At 35.1% G+C, this 18588-nt stretch overlaps 1 protein-coding gene across 2 annotated transcripts; it reads left to right on the top strand.

Moving 5' to 3' along the window:
• The first annotated feature begins 1404 nt into the window (after positions 1 to 1404).
• LOC141696905 (cysteine-tryptophan domain-containing zinc finger protein 3-like) lies at positions 1405 to 17990 on the top strand. Of its 2 annotated transcripts, XM_074501048.1 has the most exons (16): positions 1405 to 1660; positions 1842 to 1988; positions 2745 to 2817; positions 2961 to 3091; positions 3198 to 3264; positions 3346 to 3536; positions 3643 to 4919; positions 5408 to 5841; positions 5922 to 7783; positions 7877 to 8037; positions 9166 to 9326; positions 10431 to 10591; positions 11271 to 12101; positions 12224 to 12366; positions 15195 to 17374; positions 17626 to 17990. In XM_074501048.1, the coding sequence occupies exons 2-13, from the start codon at positions 1896 to 1898 to the stop codon at positions 11460 to 11462; spliced, it is 4803 nt and encodes a 1600-aa protein (XP_074357149.1). In that variant the 5' UTR covers positions 1405 to 1660; positions 1842 to 1895; the 3' UTR covers positions 11463 to 12101; positions 12224 to 12366; positions 15195 to 17374; positions 17626 to 17990. The 2 variants fall into 2 exon arrangements, with proteins under 2 accessions (XP_074357149.1, XP_074357148.1); XM_074501047.1 differs by having other exon boundaries at positions 3198 to 3536.
• The last annotated feature ends 598 nt before the right edge of the window (positions 17991 to 18588 follow it).

The raw sequence follows: 18588 nt of genomic DNA, 5'->3' as shown, positions 1-18588 counted from the left end.
AATGAATAAAGTGAGTGTAGTGGGAGAAAGTAGTGGATATAGTTGATTTTTATATTATTAAATTCTTACTATTTTTGGTAAGTTTGAAATGTATAGAATTGAATGGAACATCCAAAAAATGAGAGTGTATAGAAATGAATTGGATAGAGGGAGTAACATAGAAGATGAATGCGCCTCTCATATTATTTTAATATATTTATGTAATTATTTCAATTATTAAGTAGAAAAAATATTACATTCATTATTGACTAATAAATAATATAATTTTATGAAATTAGATTTGTGAATAATGAGAAAGTGATTTTTTGGAGTAAATATGTTTAACGATAGAACGATTTTTTAAATTTATTTATCATTTATAATTTCAAAATGATCAGTTTCAAATAAGAAATACAAAAAAACTGAGTTTTATTTTAGAATACAGGTGCGTAGCGTTGGTTAACAATAGCGATTAGCGAGGCTGTTATCAACTCAAACAGCTTTGACGTACTTATCCATCCAAGGAGATAAAAGAAACGTGCTGAGTATATGGGCCCCACCACTTTTTAGCTTCGAAAAATGTCTGGGGACTCCTGGTTTTTCTTTGTTTTAAAAATTTTATGAGCCTACCAGCATCAACGATACTGCCTACGCGCCTCAGCAAATATCACACGCACCTCGTGGATAACGACCGTAGAGGTGGAGATCAGTAATTATATTCTTTTTTTTAAACAACTCGTTAACTTTTTAAATTTCAGGGGATAGAATATACTTTTTCATAGCAATTAGTATAAAATTTTGGAAAATTGAATAAATAAAGAAAGATTCTAAAATAGAGATTCAGATAATCTTTGAAGTATATTTGTTGATAATTCGTATCTCATCATTTCCTTTTTTGTCATTATTCATATACAAAATATTCATTAATAATTTGATAAATCACTTAAAACATTACATGATTATACTATCATATCATATGCCAATTATAATATATTAAATTTAAATTATTCAAATTTTAGCTTTTTATAATAATCATTGATTTGTAAGTATATTTGATGACATCATGACATCATCTCCATGTAATTTTTAATTTTAACCTTATTTTGTTTATAAGGCACAAGTTTTAACATTGTAACATTTTAATTTATTAAGTATATAGAATTGTAAATATTCAAATATGAAGCGCGTGAGCTACACTCGTTGGCCAATCCCATACATTTGATGTGTTAAGACAAACCGTTGAAAAAATAAACGGAAATATTACCGGCCAAAGTAAAGTAAACTGGTTTCTAACAAAACATATCTTCAAGTACATGTAATGTATACATACAAATATAAAAAAGGCTTTCACAATATCTGTGGGCTTGACACAAATAGTACTAACAAATTAATAAATAATACAAAATTATAAACAGACACAAACACAACCAAAAAAACGCGGCTGCTATACACCAAACCCAGTCTCTCTCTCTCTCTCTCTCTCTCTCTCTCTCTCTCTCTCTCTCTCTCGTTGTTCATCAAATTTCATATACCTTGCACAGATCGAATAAAACGACGATTTATTCTATTTTTATCGTTTGTATCGGAGATCGTGCGCAGCTCAGCTCCGATTCTCTTAATTTATACGCACACAATCTGTATTTATATTTATGTGTTGGTAAGGTATTGGCAGGTGGTTGAGGTATGAATTGTTGTTTTTTGATATTAATTATGTGTTTTTGAGTTGTTTTTGTTGTTATTTGAGCTTGTTTTAATTTGTTTTATTGAATTTATGTTGTTTTGATTGATTTGTTGATGAAATGATGTGTTTAAGGTTTTGAATGTCGTGTTATGATTGATTTTTGAATGATGTATGTTTGCAGAAGTGGTGGAAAGAAGGTGCTAGGGTTAGGTTTAGGGTTTGGCGGTGAAAGAATATGGAAGAGACTGAGTTGGAAGAAGGAGAGGCTTGTTTAAATAAGAATGCTGTGGATTCGAGTTTTGATCCAGATGTTGCTCTTGCGTATATCGTAAGTTATTTAATTTGTTTGATTGAGCTAAATTTTGTACTGATTTTTCTTGCGTGTTTATGTTTTGATAAATTTTGTAGTATATTAGTTGTTTGTTTATGATAATTCAAGTTGACTTGATTGTTGTAATGTGAATTAATGTATACAGTTTTGTTTCTGTTTGGCCTTTTCGGGTTGCATTGTTGATACTTAATTAATGATATTAGGTTAGTGATCTAGCACTTTGAAATTAAATTTGTTTTATCGGTTAAATTTGCTATAATAAATACTACATTGAATTGCTGCGCCAGAATGGAAGGCAAATGAGCAATGCTTTGCTAGCCCTTTCTATAAAGTAGCAGTTATTTGTATCATGATTTATGCGGAAAAAGTTGATTTATGTTTGAAAAGGTTTTCTGGACTAAAATATATTTGCTCTTCATTTTGGCTCTGATAAAGTTATATCAACTCGAGATTTTATAGTTTCTGAATTAGTTGGTAAATCTAATGATTTGGGTTGGATCCTCTGCAACAACCTAAATACTTTAAGTAGAGCAATTGTATCTACTTGATAATATTTTTTCTTAATATTGTAAATGTGTTTTAATACTCTATAAGAAGCAGCATATTACAAAAGAGTAAATAAAATCATTTCCTATACGGACTGAGGGGCAAAACTGGATAATATTTACTCATTTGTTATCATGATAACTCTTTCCATAGATAGCTTTACTTCATACTAGCTCTCATGTGTCCTACTTTTTCTTTTCTTTGAAGGACGAGAAACTTGAGAATGTTTTAGGACATTTTCAAAAGGATTTTGAAGGCGGGGTGTCTGCTGAGAACCTGGGTAAGAGTAATTAGCATTAGTGTTGATGTTTTACTTACCAAAAAAGAAAGGGAAATGAAGAACTGTTGATCTCATAACACTGAATGAGTTACAATGACTTTTATCAGAGAATTGCTCATTTGGAAATTGATTTAATCTCACAGGATCAAAGTTTGGTGGATATGGATCATTTCTGCCATCCTATCAACGGTCTCCTGTTTGGTCTCATCCAAAAACTTCACCAAAAGTTCAAAACCACAATGCATCAAAATCTCCAAACAATTTGACTCTGGAGGTAGATATCCTTGTTCAACCTGATGTTTTTATTGACCACACATGTATTGTTACTCAGAGAGTTGCAATACATTTTGAATTTTATTTTGATCTCTGTTGTCATACAGGGTGCTCGAGGTCATTCTGTTTCCTCTAGTGCATCCCTATCTGCTAGGCATGGATCAACGGCTCAAGGTAAGGCAACACTAACTGTACCCAGGGCCTCATGTGTGGATGATTGTGTTAAAAGAGAAGTTACCATGCCTCTTCCATCAGATCAAAAAAATTGTAAGGTCCGAATTAAGATGGTTTCTGATGTTTTTCCAACCAAAAAGAATGCTGAAATATACAGTGGACTTGGCCTGGATGTCTCGCCGACTTCATCATTTGAGGACAGCCCAGCAGATGGTGATTTGGCTTGTGAGCCTCAGAATTCACCAGAGGAATCTCCCACAAGTATTCTTGAGGTGAATTTTTCTCCTACACTGATCTCATCTTATAGGTCCCTTGACCCTGTATTCAAAGCACTGACTTCTAGTATCTATTTTTTTTCTTGTCAATGTGGTGGAGCAGATTATGACATCATTTCCATTTCATGGTATCCTTCTGTTGTCACCCCTCCATGATGATCTGACTTGTTTGACTGACAAGGAATTGCTTTCCAGAAAGAGTATAGCTGCTCCCCTTAAGCACAGGGGGAGCCAAGAGGGTTCCCATTTATATGTCAACGGTTCTGATTCTAGTAGGTCTGATAGAAAACCTGTTGGGGAGAAGAAACCTAGATCATCTGAGAAGAACGCCTTTACAGCGGGATTAAAGAATTTTAATGTTCACAACAAGGAAACATATGTTGACACCTCTGTTAGTGGTGAAATAGTTTCCAATGCTTTGAGGCTTCCTCTTTTGTCAAATCCATACAGTAGTGTTGCTGAATCAGCAAAAGACACTGCCAGGAATTCTGATATATCTAGAGTGGTCAATAAAAGTGGGATGGAGGAAAACTTTCTTGATTTAGGAAAAGATGAACCACGGGGACCAGCATCAGTTCAAGAAAATGGCTCTGTTGGGAAGGCCAAAGGAAAGACTGTCTCACGGGCAAATAAAACTAATTCACACGGTGATGAGTCTGGATATCTAGATAGAGAAGGAAGCCTTAAAGATGAAAGAATTGATATTTCACTGAGAGTTGACCCACATATATCCAGGGAAAGGAATAGTTTTAATACTGAGGTCACGGATCGTGCAAGACATATAAGTGGTCAGAAATTTTTATCGCCCGTTGTCGATGACATGAAAGTGTCTTCCGGTAGCAAAATGAAATCAATAGGAACACATAGTCGTGGTGCAGAAATCATCATGGAGGTGCGGAATGATAATCCAAAGACTAATAGCAGGAAGAACTCCAGTCTTAGAACTCATATGTCTACTAGTGAAGTGAATGATAGCATAAAAGATATTGGAAAGGGCAAGGATAGATATAAAGATTTCTTTGGAGACCTAGAGGAGCTGGGAGATGATGATATTTCTGATGACACGCCTTCTATTGATAAATCTAGTAATTATGCAGCAGTCCAAAAAGGCAATGGAGAATTTAATATTATTTTTGAGGATCGATCAAGTAGTAAGAAAAATGATCAGCTATCTAGATCAGAGGCCTATACAAGAGCGACTTCAAGTCTGGTTCCTCCTACTGGAAATAGGCTCATTCCTGATGTTGCTGCCTCACTAGGTCCATTTGTTAACGAAGATTGGGTCTGTTGTGACAAATGCCAAAAGTGGCGGCTTCTTCCAGCTGGTAAAAATCCACAGTCTCTCCCTAAGACATGGGTGTGCAACATGCTCAACTGGTTGTAAGTTTTCTTTCGTTCTAACAGACTGTTCATCCTTGAATACTTGTAAATTGCTGATACAAAACGGTTTATTTGCTTACTTTATAGTTACAGACCCCATAAGCAGTAGTTTGCCATTTAGTATGTTGTAGGGTCAGGTTTCACTCAAACCGAGTAAATTTACCACTTAAAGCTCTACATATCGCCCTGTCAAAATACTACGAATCAATTTGCAGTACTAGGAATCACTACAACCATTAGATAATACCTTTAAGTATATTTTAAAATGAAGGTACCGACACACACACACAGACATATATATATATATGTATATATATAGATATATATGATTATGGATACTTTACTGACAAAAAAACTATACTCCTGAGAATGCAGTATATGTTGATCATAATATTTAGACAGTAAAGAGTAGCTCTCTCTCTCTCTCTCTCTCTCTCTCTCTCTCTCTCTCTCTCTCTCCCATGTAAATTTTCTGAATTTTTTTGTAGGGATGGAATGAACCGGTGTAGTATTAGTGAGGACGAGACAACAAAGGCTGTATTCACCCTTAACCAAACCTTTGCTACTGCTCCTGTTCATGAGGGTCATAACAGTCAGAACAGATATTCTGGTGTGGAATTATCAGGGGACGCTGTGGCCCAGCATGTTGACCAAAGCCTCCATGACGTTGGTGCAAGGAAAAAACATGGTTCCAAAGATGTTTTTAATACGTCCATCCACAATGGCTCCTCCCCTTATTTAGACTCTAAAAAGAAGATTCCTCAAGCACCAGTCAAAACTCGAAGCGTAAATGGTGAGAACCATTCTCCTAGTTTCAATGAAGTTGACATTGAGTTTTCTGGCCATTCTAGTGGCTTAGTTGGGCAGAAACGCAGACAAAGGAGGAAAGAGGATAGCATAACACTTGCGAACCCCGTTGAAGGTAGTTTAGCACTACAGCACCCTTTTTGACTCTTTTGTCTTGCAATGTTCATGTTTTTACTTTACACTATGTGTCCACAGGTGATTTCAAGAGATCAAAGATAAGAAACAGTAGTGAGATCAATAAAGAATTTTCTAAAGCCCCTAAGAAACTCAAGGCAGGTGGTGTTCATATTAATGAAGACTGGAAGTCTGATAATGGGGGTGTTTCTTTGAAAGTGTGTCGCAGTTCAACTAGTGGTTTGTCAATGGATAAGTTACGGGAGCATCAACACAAGCATGATGATCATCCCACGGACTTTAAGAGAGATTCGAAGGTTAGTGTTGGAAATTCTGAAGACCTGACTCAGTTTGCCCCAGATGCCAGTTTGCTTCGTACTGAAAATTACATTGACGGAAATGTGAAAAAGCGGAAGATCAGCGAATATCAGGAAAGTCAGCTGTATACCACATCCCACGGTAACGAACGATATCGTCCCGATGACCGCAGGGATTCTATGGAAGCAACCAGTGAAAGCAACCACCGTAAGGAAAAGAAAGGAAGGGTCTCAAAATCTGGGGGAAGACAAAGCTCCATGAGTAAGGGGAGTGGTTGGATTGACAATAAAGATAGGAGCCTTAAAGACCAGCAAGCAGGGGCAGATCTTGAAAATAGTCGGTTTGGTAGGAGCTTGGATGTTGATTTTGTTAAAAATGATATTGGATCTACACAGCCACCTCTTGCTGCTACTTCTAGCTCTTCAAAGGTTTCTAGCTCTCGTAAGAGCAAAACCAATTTGCAGGAAGTGAAAGGTTCCCCAGTGGAATCAGTTTCTTCATCTCCTGTAAGAGTTTCTAATCAAGATACATTTATGTTAACCAGAAGAGACCTTGGAGGTAAAGGTGATACTGATGAAGCAGTAATTTTGGCCAGAAGTAGTCCAAGAAAAGTTTCCGATAGTGAAGATGGTGCTCAGATTGACAAATTGAGGATGGTGCAGAAGAATGTAAGTATCACCTCCAGCAAACATGGTTCCTTGGACTCCTCTACGCATGATTTTCACGATAGGAACCAGTCTCACAAATCTAGGAGAAAAGCCCTGGCAGAAGCTGTATCAACTCACCAAGTTACTGATACCTTAAAACCTGAACAAAATGCTTGCAAGCCTCTAATATCAGAACAGTGCCGAGATGATGAAAGTGGGAAGAGGAACCAATATCACAATAATGGGTCTAGTCGTAAATTCGGAAAGGGGTCGTCTTCAAGATCTAAAGACAGAAGTCATGGTACCAGATCTGAGTGTGAAAAAGGTAATTTGAGGGAAGCAGACTCCCATGGATATGCAGATCGTTCCTCCAACATTGAATATTCAAAAGCAAGAAGTAAGTTACAGGAAAAAAATGCTTTAAATTCTGAAAAAGTTGAAAAGAATATATATTTTAAGAATGAGTTTGCTACAAATCCATCGACTGAAAGTGGTAAAAAAGAGGCTCAGTCAAAATGGGCATCTGATAGTTCAGATATAAGACAAAAAATATCCAACCATGGCTCAGAATATAATACCGAAAAATCTTTGATAAGGTTTCCTACTGACAAAACAGACCCGGGTGATGTATCCGGGAAAGGGAAGTCACATTCATTGCCTCCATCAGGAAGAGGTCAAAATGAGATGACACGCTGGCCCCAACCAGTTAATGGAATTCAGAAAGACAATGGTGTAAATTTGTTAGCAGTCAGTACTAGCGAAGGTGATGATGCAGTGAAGGCCAGTAAACTGATCAAGAAATCAGAGAATCAGAGTGGGAATGGTAATCAATTCAGCGATTCCCGAGATCCCACAAATGGTCACAGGGGTCGGGATATAGATGCCCCAAGTCCTATTCAAAGAGATTCCACCAGTCAGGCTGCTAGCAATGCTGTAAAAGAGGCAAAGGATCTGAAACACCTGGCTGACCGCCTCAAGGTTTGTAAATTGTTTTTCTGTCTAATATGTGGTTTTGGAAATTCTTTTTGACTGTTATTCCTGACTTTTTCTGCAACTTCGTATGTTTTACAGAATTCTGGGTCGACTCTTGAAAGTATGGGGATATACTTTCAAGCATCTCTGAAGTTTCTATATGGAGCATCTCTACTAGAATCTAGCAACAATGAGAATTCCAGGCACGGGGAGGCGATTCAATCGATGCAAATGTATAGTAGTACGGCTAAACTTTGCAAGTACGTATTTTTGAAATTTCTAAGCTGCCCTTGTCTCTGAATAAATTTTCCTGTTGTACGTTATCTCGCTCTCTGTATATGCATATTATATATGGACTCTCATGCTGCTTGTGATCATTTTACAAGTATTTTTTTTTATGTATCCAGTTAATTTCAAATTAGGAGTTGGAGATGAGATATTAAAACTGGTGTTTGTTTGTCATGTACATATACTTGATTAATTGAAAACCCTTCAACTCTTTGAATTTGGCTGGGAGTTCTTAAAGTATACAAATCCAATCCACTCTAGTAATAGTTCCAATCTTCAAATTGAAAAGAAACAGTTCTTTTAATAGAAGGAATTCGAGTCTATTGCTCAGTTGTGGGGAAGGACTTGGAATCTTCTGCTCCACTGGTTTTTTTCCCTAGAAATAGTCTTTCCTTTTTGTTTCTTGGTTTCCTTTTTTGATTGGTTTAAAAGTGTAATATACTCCCAACTCCCAGAAATTAACATTTGATGCAGGGAATCCCAGGAAAAGGCTCAATGAATCTTGGATTGAACAGTATTGTAGACTATGGATCATGGAACCCATTACCTAGAGTATTCTAGATTTTTTTTAAATCATTCTTTCAGATTAGGGATAGCAAACTTGTCCTTAGAGCTTTAGTTTGATTATGAAAGACTGTGTAGCTTCATCATATATAGGGATCAAGATTACGCGCTATGCTGATTATTATAAGAATTAATTCTTATTTCTGCTAATACATTCCTTGTGAGTGTTATTGTTTAGAATGTCATTAGATGTCTTCTCAGACCTTATAGTTTTGTACCCCTTCACATTACAAAAGAAACACCGATAAATGTTATATATAAAAATATATGCTCAGGGACTCCGAAGTGCATTAACTTTTTAGTTGGTAGTTGCTATCCTTTAAAGCAGAACTATTTTTGCTACCAAGTAGTCTTATTATGGTTATCTTAATATTATATGCTTATGATGTGGCTGCCTCCAATCTAAAGCTTGCTGGGAACCTTCTATTAATCTTTTCTTGCCACTTTACAAAGTACATTCTCCGTATTGAACACATGTTTTTCAAAGTAATTTTTAAGTGCATGTGTTTCTTACTTGAACTTTTCGCATGTTTAAGATTTTGTGCCCATGAGTATGAGAAAATCAAAGACATGGCTTCTGCTGCTTTGGCCTATAAATGCGCAGAGGTTGCATACCTAAGAGTAATTTACTCTTCACACTCCAGTGTCAGCAAAGATCGGCATGAGTTACAAAGCGCTCTGCATATAGTTCCTCCAGGTAAATGTTTAATTGATCACCTTTGTGTCTTTACAGTCTTTGAAGAATCCATTTTATTGAGTATGAAATTTAGTGAATATATTCTTTTAACTTTTAAGTTAAAATTTAGGTTTCGTTATAGTAGTGGAGATTGAGTGCTTCATCACTTTCTGCTTTTATTTCCATGTATAGTTGTCAAGAACATGGATTTCTAATGGTTGTGGAAATAATGAGATATATTGAAAGCAATTATTGTTCCTTAAATAATAAATATCTATTCAAATTACGGCTTTCCTTAACAGAACTATAGGTTGTCTAGGGGCATTTAGGTAGAGGTGATCTGTCCCGGTCATTTCTATATATAGAATTCACTTTTGGACCTTGTGGTACTTATTTTATTTGTGGCACTTATTATAGTTCTGGTCAGATGGTGGTCATGCTTCTCCTATAATCTTTAATGTTCTGAGATTTGTTTTACATTGAGGATAATATGGTTTATTCACAATCTCATGATTCTGTGTGTTTGCTCTTTTTTTTTTCTTTAGATGTTGTATGTTTTTTTGGTGCCGTTTTACGATTTTACTCCATTCATTTATTGTATAAGCACATTTATAGGAAACCATCTACATTGTCTTTGCATCTCATTTTATTTTAATTCTTCAAATTTCAATAATATTTTAAAACTCAACGATATTTTTTTTAACGCTGGTCTCCTTAATGGGAATAGCCTCTTTACTTTTAGGCGTAGGAGTAAGGTCCGTGTATGCCTCTTTACTCCTTGAAGGTAATGTTTGGTTTGGTCATTACCTGAAAATGTTAATTTTAATTTGAAAACTAATAGTTTTGGAATATAAAGCTGTACGTTTAAATTAATTATCTTAACTTGTACAATCTCTTTAATTTAGCAGGGAGTTTGGTGTCTTACCTTATCCTTATGTTTAGTTAAATAAAAAATTCCCCGTCTGCTGTTGCTAAGATCAAACTTTTGGTGCATGTCTAAGCTGATCTAATAGTTTGTATCCTGTTACATTGTAAAATCAGTTTCAGTTGGTGCTAGTGTGATAAAAAGATATCAGTGGCTTTTAGAACTGATCTTACATGATTCCATTATATTACCAATTTTAGGAGAATCTCCTTCTTCGTCTGCTTCAGATGTGGATAACTTGAACAACATAGCGACTGCGGACAAAGTTACCGTAACAAAGGGTGTTGATTCTCCTCAACTTGCTGGAAATCATGTAATACCTGTTCGACCGCGAAAACATTTTTTGCGGCTTCTTAACTTCGTAAGTGCATGTAGCATTTTTTTTCTTATAGGTTAATTTATAAAATTAAGTGGAATTCAGGATATATTTTCTAGACTATCTCAAACGTGATGCAATATTTAATTAAATATATATTCAATCTCTACATTCTGAACACTGTGTGTGAGTTTGTCTAGTATTAAATGCATGTGATTTATTCAAAAAAAAAAAATGCATGTGATTGTTTGGCAGATAAGGTTTTATGGTAGGGCATATGAGGTCACAGTAACAATTCATATTGTTCAAATGAAAAAGATTTATCTCTGCTCCTCAGATCATATATCTTACACCTAACTCTGCAACTCTGGAGTAAAACTTAAGAAGGTAGTGTTGAATTTATAGATTGATGAGACAAACTTGCAAGTTCTCCTTTTATATAAAAATTTGAATCTTAAAAAAGGAAAATTTCATAAACACAATGTACTAGTATGTTATTTTTACGTCTTGAAATCATTAAAAAACTCAACTGTGAGAATTATGAAATAGCATCAATATCATCACTAACATTATTTAGGAATTTGTTCAGAAATACCAGGGACTATAATGTTTGGCGTGATGAAACTTTCAGTTTTATGTCTGCATTTTTGAATTTTGTATCTTCCAGTTTGTCCTGGCATTTCTTTCATTTTATTACTTGTAGTTAAAATGTGAATACGTGCAGGTGCAAGACATCCATTTTGCAATGGAAGCCTCCAAAAAATCACAAATTTCTTTTGTGACTGCCAATTCAAGGGAGGAGACCAAGTACGGGGAGGGTTTGCCATCGGTTAAAAAGGCCCTTGATTTTAGTTTTCAAGATATGGATGGATTCTTGCGTCTGGTACGGCTTGCAATGGAGGCTATAAGCCGTTAGACTGACACGTACAGCCATAAAAATGCTGTAATTTGAGGGTTTTTCTTTCACTCACCTCCCGAATCTTGACCATTGTCAGGGAGAAGTGAGGAAATGGATCCATGTCCCTGAACTGGTGTTTCTATGATTTTTCTCTGATTCCCGAGCACTGTGGAAGAGGTGTAGTCATGTTATGCATCTGTTGAGTGATGAACTTATTACCCCCCTCTCGTTCATGCTTTGTACAGTTTTAGGTTACATGTGAAAGTTTATGATATCTGATTCCTATTAGGGGCTGAAATTTCGCCAATTACGATGATAAGAATGAATTGAATCTTTCCCATAAAGGATTAACATTTGGTATAAATTTAGTGTGTTATTGGTGGTTCAAGCTTATAATTCGAGTATATAAACAGAATGGTTGTTAAGGAATCTATATCATTTCATATAGATGAAGCTCATAAAGTTTGGGTTTCCATCATTCTGGCATCCTTTATTAGGGGAATTGAAAAATAAGACTGACTTGTTTAAATGGTACCCTTTGTTCTGATATGGAGAAATAAAATAAGATTGGACTTGCCAGCCAATTATTCAATATGGCCTCATTGAACGCCTGATACAGCATCCCTACAAGAAGAATAGACAGCTGGCAGATCGAAGGTAGAGTAATTTTGTCACCAGTTACTATTATTTTCTTGTTTACATGTAAATACTTGTCCTATAGTAATTGTTAAAAAGAATTTGGATTTTAGTTTCTAATGGTCATCTCCAATTATCTGCAGAATATTCTAAGCAAAAAATCCGCCTCTACCTCGGAAACGATCATCATTATTGGTAGAGTGTGTAAAAGATACGGCACTGCAACTATATAATAGGGTACCTATTGCTTCCTGTGCATATGTTCCCTGAATATCTCCTTTTAGAGGTAAATATTTTTGGTAATTTTTATTATTAGGTTGATTTACTTTGACAATTGTACAACTCATTCCTAACTGTTTATAGGTTTTCCATGCAGTTTTTATAGCTGTAGATAGTCATTTTTTTTTAATTAGAGTTTATCCAGTAAAACAAGCCTTCAGTATCATATATTTCATGTGGAAGTATGAATTTAAAGGTGATTATGAATTAGCAGAAAGAAAAAGGGTGATTGTGTGATATTTACGAATATGTTTCTGCAATATCTTATACAGTTTAGTTATGCCAAGTTATGAGTGTCTGTGTGTATCAGTTGTGCATGTATGCATGTGTTGGCATTTGTATATATATAGATATGTTAATGAGCTGTGCTCGAATGCCTTACTTATCTTGGGCTTGATTTCCATCTTCGAAATATACCTTGTTGTTTAGGTAGTTCTGCTTTAGGTCCAAGAGGAATCTTATTTATAAAGCAAGAAACTATCAAAAACACCACCCATCCACATGTCATATCTCTACTATACTGTAAAAGCTGAACAAGATAACTTTGGTATCTGTCAGTCTTTTCGCGGGCAAAAATAATAATATACAGATCATTTGGTCTTTTGAATCGAGTTATAATAGTTAAAACATGGACTTTGATATATAAAATATGGAATATTTAACTTATAAAATTAATAACTCAAAAAATATATATAATTGACCCAAAGAAAAAGGAGACAGTTTCTTTAAACTAAGATCCTACAATTCACTCAGTTTTTGGGTCACAAACATGATAATGTACATGTTGAAATATATAGTTAATTTAAAGAAAGAGATGGTGACAATATCCTATTAAACATGTACTCCTGCATCTCATTTTGTTTGAGCCACTCCTTTTTTGCATTATCATGTGTGAAAAAGATATTTGTAAATTGAAACAAGTACCTCTTCCGAAGTCATTGAAATGCGTGAAAATGTCAATTGCTTGGTATTTTTGGGATGGAGAGATAAGAGATTACTAATTACTATGTAAATATTCATTAATGATCTTTCAAATCATTGGCAGTTAGATATGGAGTAATATATACTACCAACATAAATTCATGATATCTTATCTGAAGTGTTGTCTTATTCAGCATGATGGTTAATGTACTTGTGTATTCAGTGATGTACTCCTATGTATCCTGGAATTAATTGTTGGGTAGTCCTTGTTATGAACTAAATACACACACTATTTAGATACACACACAACGCACAAACATGACACATGCATGACACACGTCCGTGCACGCCCATGTGGCGCACATGCCCACACTACACACACACACAGTCCACTTGCACACACATCACATATGTTTTTGGGTATAGAGACATCAAGTTACTTAAATATTATCAATTTAGTTGCAAACACCACGCCCACTTACACACACATGATACACACATGGCACACACACATGATACACACATGGCACACACACATGCACGCCCGGCCAGCGCTAATTCTCACACTATGCAGTCACACATGCGAATGGATGCACGTGCTCGCTTGCACGCGTGTGCGCTTTAGGTAAAGAATTATCTAGTTAAATATAATCAGTTAAGTGATGGCAATTCACGTGGGCTTGCTGTTCCAGAATTAAACATTTATAATCAATTAAGTTGCACACATGACGCACACGCATGACACACGAACATGCACGCCCACTTAGCGCACATGCTCTCACTATGCATGCACACATGCGCACACACACTCGCCTGCACACAATCACTTTTGGTTGAAAAAATCAAGTTACTTTAATATGATCAATATAGTGATGACAAATCATTCGGGCTTACTGTTTTAGAGTTGCAGGAAGGGTTAGCATGTTCTCATTATATCTTTCTTTTGTTTGAATCGAACCTGATATAAGATCAAGTCATACAAATGTTAATGCTTGTCACAATCCATTTTTTTATTAAATTATCTATTGATGTCATTAGAGACTGCAAAGCATGCATATTTATATCACATAACTAGGATTTATATAAGTTGAATATACATAGGTTTAAAAGTAAAGGTTATATAGGATTGAAGATATTTATGTAGTTTTTTATGAGTAAATATTTAACAGGAATGTACACATATAACTACATAAGATTTCAGGTAATCTTAATTAGTAATACTAACATATATTGATTAAAATTGTAAGAGAGATAAAAGTAGATCTTAATAGGAGTTGTGATATATAGAATTAAAATGGTAATAGGAATGTCAGTAAATCTTGAATAGGAATTTTCATACATTGAATATTGTGATATGGTAATTTTGAAGTAGAAGTTAGCATGTATAGAATTGATGTTGTAATAGGATTTGAAATGAATCTGACATTGAGATTTACATATATTATATGTTATGCTATAATGCTATATATTCAAACATTAATATTTCTGTATACTACATTACCATTTATGATCATGCTTTTTAAGGGTTATCCCTTTTTTTTTCAGAAAAAATGTCCATCCATACAATTACTATTTAATATCTTAATTGAAAACCTTTGTATGCCAATATTTTTATTCGGCCTAAGAGAGCAAATAATTATATATTATGAAACTAACTGACATTTGATGCTTCGGCTTTAATAGAATCGTTATTTATTAGTAGTAAAGATTTATATGTTTGGATACTCTGCAACTCCATTGATCGCACTGTTATCATAATATTGTCATGCTTACTTCTTAACACACATTCCTTTTGCACAACTATATTTTCTTCCTCACATCCTTCACATACTCCCGAAATCTCCTGGTAGTGAGTAGTATTCATGAGTAGATTGCCAGTAATGTGCCTAACTAACCAATTCAGTAATGGCTTAGGTTTCAAGCTTCATCTGCCAACTAGAGTGTTAACTTTCAGAAGTAAAGTATTTCATGAAGACCGAAAGAATTTGCTTCCAAAAAAGCAGCAAAACTTTGAATGTCCTATAAAGATATTGCATACGCTCCTAGATAAGATGACTCCAGGTTTTCTTAAGCCGCAGCCTAACAGGCAAGGAACAGCAGCCACGAGGCCAAGGCAAGATTAGCATACAAGTTTTCTGGACTGCTGAAAGTTGTAGAGAATGGGAGAAATTACTGTACATTGTTGACGCCAGATTTTTTCATATTTCCAAGCCAGAGATTAACATCATGTTTTCCGTATTTCCAGAGCTGAGGAATCACATTGAAGAGACCACTGTAAGGTGCAAACTGCCAAAAGTCACAAATACTGAATTTTCACTGGGTATTCTGGAAGGAAAATTGTTAGGAAATATAATAAATAGAATAAATATTAAGTCAGTTACGAATCTGAATAATTAGTGTGTGCATCAGTTATGGATTTCAAAGGGAGGATTTGGTGGGAATAATAATATTTTAGCTTTAATTTAGGGATTGTGAGTTGAGATTGGGGTTATAAATAGGGAAGCCATTTATATGTTTGAGAGAGGAAGAAATAAGATGACTTATGTGTGTTTGTGGAGAGTGGGTGGTCTCTCGAATACCACCTAGTTGTGTGTGTGTTTATCAATAAAAGAATTCATTTCTTTATATATATATATATACAAATATAAGGACTGGACAGGTCCTAACAGTGGTATCAGAGCACCTCTGTTCTTGGGGCAATGACAAGTGCAAAATAAGTTGAAAATCGAATCGACGACTTCCAGGGAATTATTTTTTTTGTAAAGATGCAAGCAAAATTTTTGAAGTTGGATATTGAAAAGTTTCAAAATGACATTTCTTTCCTCAAAGAAGGTATGGTTGCCATACTTGCAAAAATGGACAACTATAGTCACAAGACTACTGGACCATTTCCGTCTGCTCGTGAGGATTCGCAAGGCTTGGAACAGGCCAAGAAGTCGGTCCACAAAACTGAGGAGAAGCTGAAGGGAGTAAAAGCGAATGATAGAGAGCTTAAATCAGATTTTCAAAAAATTGATTTTGGAAAAGTTCAAGAAGATGAAAGGTCTCATCAGCAACTACCAGTATTGGAGGTTTTAGGGCAGACTCCATTAAATTCTAATAGTGGCAACAACAAAGAACAAGAGACTTGTTTGTTTGATGTCTCATCGCCTCCAAGCTCATCCATGTACTCTTTATCACAAAGACTTGAAATATTCGAAGGCTTAAAACTTGAAGGTGGGTCGTTGAAGGCTGAAAGTTATTTTGACAGCTATTTTGAATTAGTAAACCTCTCAACACCAACTAAGAAGGTATGGTCGGCTGTAGTATACTTGAGAAATGATCATTTGTTCTTGGACTATTGCGGGGAATATCAGCGGCCTTCTTGTAACTGGGAGGAATTTAGAAAATTATTGGCGGAGAGGCAGGGGTTCTGGATTAGAAAGAAAAGGAAAAAGAAAGAATGAGACAATTTTCTCATTTGAACCTTGAGGACAAGGTTCAAGTTTGGGCGGTGGGTAATGTTAGGAAATATAATAAATAGAATAAATATTAAGTCAGTTACGAATCTGAATAATTAGTGTGTGCATCAGTTATGGATTTCAAAGGGAGGATTTGGTGGGAATAATAATATTTTAGCTTTAATTTAGGGATTGTGAGTTGAGATTGGGGTTATAAATAGGGAAGCCATTTATATGTTTGAGAGAGGAAGAAATAAGATGACTTATGTGTGTTTGTGGAGAGTGGGTGGTCTCTCGAATACCACCTAGTTGTGTGTGTGTTTATCAATAAAAGAATTCATTTCTTTATATATATATATACAAATATAAGGACTGGACAGGTCCTAACAAAAATATTTAAGAAATCAGAAAGAACTGGGTTTATGTCTCACAAATTAATTGGTTCCAGTAGAGAATAGGCAACTTGACAAAGTAGAAGTAAATAAATCTTCTTCTCGCTTTTTTTCGATTAAATATTAGTGACAAGGATATTTTACAATTTTCGTACTAATTCTCAGCCGAACTCTTGACCCTTATACTTGCCTCTGAAATAGATTAACAATTTGTTAAGCCCCATCAATGGCCTAAAAGCAAGGGTGGTCTCAGTTTCTTGGGGTAGGGATGATATTTGTGAAATTACATTTAATAGTTTCTTGAGCATCATAGTTCTAAATTTGCATTTGAAACCTGACTGGTCCACAAGTTGACCAGATTTTCTGATTTTAGCCACACACACACACACCATTTTGTAGTTTGTTTGCAATTTTTAGTTGATCGTTAATGTTAAATGCAATACTCTCATTCCATTAAATTGTGTGCTAACTTCAATTGTCCTGCTATTTTCTTTTTTCCTGTGGATTTTACAGGTGTTTAATGAACAGATGGTTTAGACAATGGACCTTATGGTGGAGTTCTGTTTATTCAGATCTCGTTGTACATCCATCTTGTGCTATTATTTCTACTCATTTTTCTTATGTAAAATTTTCATTTCATATGGAATTGTGTACAGGTATTGTTTGTAAACAGATATCTGTACATGTATTTGTGGGTACCTTTCTCTTTTTGAATTGAACAATGTCCTTTAGCATGCGGAATGGGATGAAAGAATCACTTGGAGCCGCAAAAGGGCAAGGTTTATAGATGTACAAATTGATTTTCAGCTATTACGAGAGACAAACTTGTAACTGACAACTTATATTATAAGTCAATTTAAGAATAATTTCATTATGCAGATTGCAGGTTACAAGTCTAAGTAGACTACTAATGCTGATTTTCGGTTCAACATGTTGGCCGGGCCCGGGGCTAAACACTCATTGAAATCCAGAAAACAAAATCTTCAAAATTTCAAAATTTAAAATCTTGCCTGAAATTCTAACACCCCAGCCGTATGTGGATTATATGTTTCGCAAGTCCTCGTGTAATGTTGTTAACTTTATTACCAAGTTTCCTTCTTATTATCTTCTGTTTCGTTTGTATTTTTACTTGTACAAGAACTTGCAGCATCCATTTTTTTTATTCATCTGAGAGAGTTAAATTAAGAGTAAATGTGTGACAATTTGGAAGTGTTGCCTTTGACAACTTCAACATACATAAGACAACCATGGCAGTAATGGTGTATCTGTATTATATTTTATTACTGTAAAGTTTTGAAGCTCAGTCTGGCATTGATAATAGTTGCCATGAGAATACACAGATAGCATTAATGAATTGATATGAATTGGTGGGCAAGGCCTCATCAATATAAGAATGAGTTTTTAAGTTAACTCTTTCTTATTAGATGACAATCAAAAATAAGCAGGCAGCTCCCATATTGTATCATGCACGCCAAT

This window comes from Apium graveolens, chromosome 11 (assembly GCF_009905375.1).
Source record: "Apium graveolens cultivar Ventura chromosome 11, ASM990537v1, whole genome shotgun sequence".
Taxonomy (NCBI): domain Eukaryota; kingdom Viridiplantae; phylum Streptophyta; class Magnoliopsida; order Apiales; family Apiaceae; genus Apium; species Apium graveolens.
The sequence above is the reverse complement of the archived record's forward strand: the minus strand, read 5'-3'. Positions and strand labels throughout refer to the sequence as shown.